The following is a 4,331-nucleotide window of genomic DNA, read 5'->3' as shown; positions in this document are numbered from 1 at the left end:
TTGTGCACGAGGCATTTTTCCGCCTCTTCATGGTGAACATCGCCCCGAGCTGCCCGTCCCTGGTGCGTTGCACCGATCACACTCGTGCACGAGGCGTTTCTCCACCCCATTGATGGTGACCATCGCCCTGAGCTGCCCGTCCCTGGTGCGTTGCACCGATCGCGCTCGTGCACGAGGCGTTTCTCCACCCTATTGATGGTGAACATGACCCCGAGCTGCCCATCCCTCGTGCGTTGCACTGATCGCACTCGTGCACGGGGCATTTTTCCGCCTCTTCATGGTGAACATGACCCCGAGCTGCCCCGTCCCTGGTGCGTTGCACCAATCACACTCGTGCACGAGGCGTTTCTCCACCCCATTGATGGTGACCATCGCCCCGAGCTGCCCCATCCCTGGTGCGTTGCACCGATCGTGCTCGTGCACGAGGCGTTTCTCCACCTCTTCATGGTGAACATGACCCCGAGCTGCCCCGTCCCTGGTGCGTTGCACCAATCGTGCTCGTGCACGGGGCATTTTTCCGCCTCTTCATGGTGAACATGACCCCGAGCTGCCCGTCCCTCGTGCGTTGCACCGATCGCGCTCGTGCACGAGGCGTTTCTCCACCCTATTGATGGTGACCATCGCCCTGAGCTGCCCGTCCCTGGTGCGTTGCACCGATGACGCTTGTGCACGAGGCATTTTTCCACCTCTTCATGGTGACCATCACCCCGAGCTGCCCGTCCCTCGTGCATTGCACCGATCGCGCTCGTGCACGAGGCGTTTCTCCGCCCCGGTGATGGTGACCATTGCCCCGAGCTGCCCCGTCCCTGGTGCGTTGCACCGACCGTCCCCATGCCCTGGGCCTTGCGCTGCCCCGGCGCGGTGCCCGTCGCCCCGACCTCCCCCCTTACCCCCCACCCCCCCCGCCCCCCCCGCGCCCGCTGCCCCCCGTCCCCTCTGCCCCCCAACCAACCGACGCCCCTCTCCCCTCTCCCCACAGCACCACCCGGGGCCCTGAAGCCGGACGATGCCCCTTGGCCATGGCGGCCCCGCCGTCCCGTAGGATGCGGCCGCCGCCGCTGTCGTCCTCGCCGCCGTCACCGCCGTCACCGCCGCTGCTCCTGCTGGTGGTGGCCCTGGTGGCCCTGGTGGCCCCGGCGGCCCCGGCGGCGGCTCCCACCTCTTGCCCGGCGGCTTGTTCTTGCAGCAATCAGGCCAGTCGGGTCATCTGCACCCGGCGGGAGCTGCTGGAGGTGCCCACCAGCATCTCGGTCAACACGCGGTACCTGAACCTGCAGGAGAACCACATCCAGGTCATCCGCACCGACACCTTCAAGCACCTGCGGCACCTGGAGATCCTCCAGCTGAGCCGCAACCTGGTGCGGAAGGTGGAGGTGGGGGCCTTCAACGGCCTCCCCAACCTCAACACCTTGGAGCTTTTCGACAACCGCTTGACCACCGTCCCCACCCAGGCCTTCGAGTACCTCTCCAAGCTGCGGGAGCTCTGGCTGCGCAACAACCCCATCGAGAGCATCCCCTCCTACGCCTTCAACCGCGTCCCTTCCCTGCGGCGCCTGGACCTGGGCGAGCTCAAACGTTTGGAGTACATCTCGGAAGCCGCCTTCGAAGGCTTGGTCAACCTGCGCTACTTGAACCTGGGGATGTGTAACCTCAAGGAGATCCCCAACTTGACGGCGCTGGTGAGGTTGGAGGAACTGGAGCTTTCGGGCAATCGGTTGGGGCGCGTCCGTCCCGGTTCTTTCCAAGGTTTGGGCAGCTTGAGGAAGCTGTGGTTGATGCACGCCCGGGTGGCGGCGGTGGAACGCAACGCCTTCGACGACCTCAAAGCGTTGGAAGAGCTGAACCTGGCCCACAACGAGCTGGCCTCGCTGCCCCACGACCTTTTCGCCCCCTTGCACCGCCTGGAGCGGGTCCACCTGCACCACAACCCCTGGCGTTGCGACTGCGACGTCCTGTGGTTGAGCTGGTGGTTGAGGGAGACGGTGCCCAGTAACACCAGTTGCTGCGCCCGGTGCCACGCGCCGCCGGCGTTGAGGGGACGGTACCTGGGGGAGCTGGAACCGGGACATTTCACCTGCTACGCCCCCGTCATCGTGGAACCCCCGGCCGACCTCAACGTCACCGAAGGCATGGCGGCCGAGCTCAAGTGCCGCACCGGCACCGCCATGACCTCCGTCAACTGGTTGACGCCCAACGGGACCTTGATGACCCACGGCTCCTACCGGGTGCGGATCTCCGTCCTGCACGACGGCACCCTCAACTTCACCAACGTCACCGTGCAGGACACGGGCCAATACACCTGCATGGTGACCAACGCCGCCGGCAACACCACCGCCTCCGCCACCCTCAACGTCTCGGCCGCCGATGCCGCCGCCGCCGCCGCCGCCGCCGCCGCCGCCACCGGTTACACCTATTTCACCACCGTCACGGTGGAAACCACCGACGCCGGCGGCGAGGAACCGGCCCCGCAAACCGCCCCGGCCCCCACCGCCGGTTGGGAAGCGGCCGGCGGTTCCACGGCGGCCCCGGCCACCCGCGCCACCGGCAAACCCTTCACCGTCCCCATCACGGCGGTGGCGGCAGCGGGGGCCGGCGGAGGTTTGCAGGATCTGGACGACGTCTTGAAGACCACCAAGATCATCATCGGCTGCTTCGTGGCCATCACCTTCATGGCGGCCGTCATGCTGGTGGCCTTCTACAAGCTCCGCAAGCAGCACCAGCGCCACAAGCACCGGGGGGGGCCGGCGCGCGCCGTGGAGATCGTCAACGTGGAGGACGAGCTGGCGGGAGGTGGAGGGGGGGGCGGCGGCGGCGGCGGCGGCGGCGGCGGGGGGGGCGGCCCTGGGGACAACCGCTTGGCCTTGCCGGCGTTGGAGCGCGACCACCTCGACCGTTACGCCGCCTTCGCCGCCCACTACGGCAACAGCAGCGGGGGCGGGGGGGGGGGCCCTGGGCTGCGGCAAGAACCCCCTGCTCAACTCCGTGCACGAACCCCTGCTCTTCAAGAGCCCCTCCAAGGAGAACGTGCAGGAGACCCAGATCTGAGGCGGGGGGCGGGGGGGGGGGGACACGGGACGGGACGGGGGGGGACACGACGACGGGGGACACACCCACCCCCACCCCCCCCTGCCGCCACCCGCCCCCCGGGATGATGGGGACGCCCCCCCCCTCCCCCCCTCTCCAAACCCCCCCCCGCCCAACCCCAAGGTGATGGGAACCCCCCCCCCCACCCCCCCCCCACCCCGGGAAGGGGAGGGTTTGGGGGGGGGGGGGCGTTTGCTGCCGAGGGACTCGTGCGACGCACGGGGAGGGGCGTGCGACGGAGGACTGGTGCGACGCACAGGGGGACGTGCGACGAAGGACTCGTGCGACGGAGGAGTGCGCGGACGGAGGAGTCGTGCGACGCGCGGGGGGGGGCGTGCGATGAAGGACCGGTGCGATGAAGGACTCGTGCGATGGAGGACTGGTGCGACAGAGGACTTGTGCGCTGGAGGACTCGTGCGACGCATGGGGAGGGGGAAGCATGCGATGGACTCGTGCCGTGAAGGACTCGTGCGATGCACGGGGAGGAGGGGGGGCGCGGTGTGATGGACTTGTGCAACGGAGGACTCGTGCGACGCACGGGGGGGGGCGTGCCATGAAGGACTCGTGCGATGAAGGACTTGGGCAATGCACGGGGGTCGTGCGCGCCCCGGCGTTGTGCGATGAGGGACTCGTGCGACGCACAAGGGGGTGTGATGCATGGGGAGGGGGGGGGCGTGCAACAAGGGACTCGTGCCATGCACGGGGGGGGGGAGGGGGGGTGTGATGCCCAGCGTGAGCAACGAGGGACTCGTGCAATGCACGGGGGGGGGAGGCGATGAAGGACTCGTGTGACGCACGGGGGTCGTGCGAAGAGGGACTTGGGCGATGCGACGGGGGGACGGGGGGGGGGGGTCGTGCAACGCACGGCCTCGTGCGACGAGGGGCTTGTGCGACGGGGGGGGGGTCGCTTGTCTGGTGCGACGCACGGTGCTTTGTGGTAAAGCACAGCCTCGTGCGACGAAGGGCAGTTGTGCGATGAAGGACTGCTGCGACGCACGGGGTTGAGCAACGAAGGACCAGGTGCGACGCACGCTCTTGTGCGACGCACGCTCTTGTGCGACGGATGGCGGCGTGTGGTGGAGCCCTCGTGCAACGCCCCGGGGGCTCGTCGTGCAAAGGCGGCCTCGTGCGAAGGCGTGTCCCGGCGCAACGCGCGACCTCACGCAGCGCCGGCCTCCGTGCAACGCCCGGCCCTCGTGCGACACATTGGCTCGTGCGAGGCGCCCCCCCCCCGAGGAGAGAGGCAG

General features: G+C 68.6%; 1 protein-coding gene across 1 annotated transcript; it reads left to right on the top strand.

The window, feature by feature from the left end:
• Positions 1 to 789: 789 nt before the first annotated feature.
• Positions 790 to 3,089, top strand: LRRC4B (leucine rich repeat containing 4B). The gene is given in 3 exon segments (XM_063318644.1): positions 790 to 809; positions 980 to 2,942; positions 2,944 to 3,089. Coding segments are annotated over 2 exon segments (2,025 nt in total). The 5' UTR covers positions 790 to 809; positions 980 to 1,019; the 3' UTR covers positions 3,046 to 3,089.
• The last annotated feature ends 1,242 nt before the right edge of the window (positions 3,090 to 4,331 follow it).

This window comes from Chroicocephalus ridibundus, chromosome 27, assembly GCF_963924245.1.
Source record: "Chroicocephalus ridibundus chromosome 27, bChrRid1.1, whole genome shotgun sequence".
In the NCBI taxonomy this organism is placed as follows: domain Eukaryota; kingdom Metazoa; phylum Chordata; class Aves; order Charadriiformes; family Laridae; genus Chroicocephalus; species Chroicocephalus ridibundus.
Note: the sequence above shows the minus strand (reverse complement) of the source record. Positions and strands in the feature narration are given on the sequence as shown.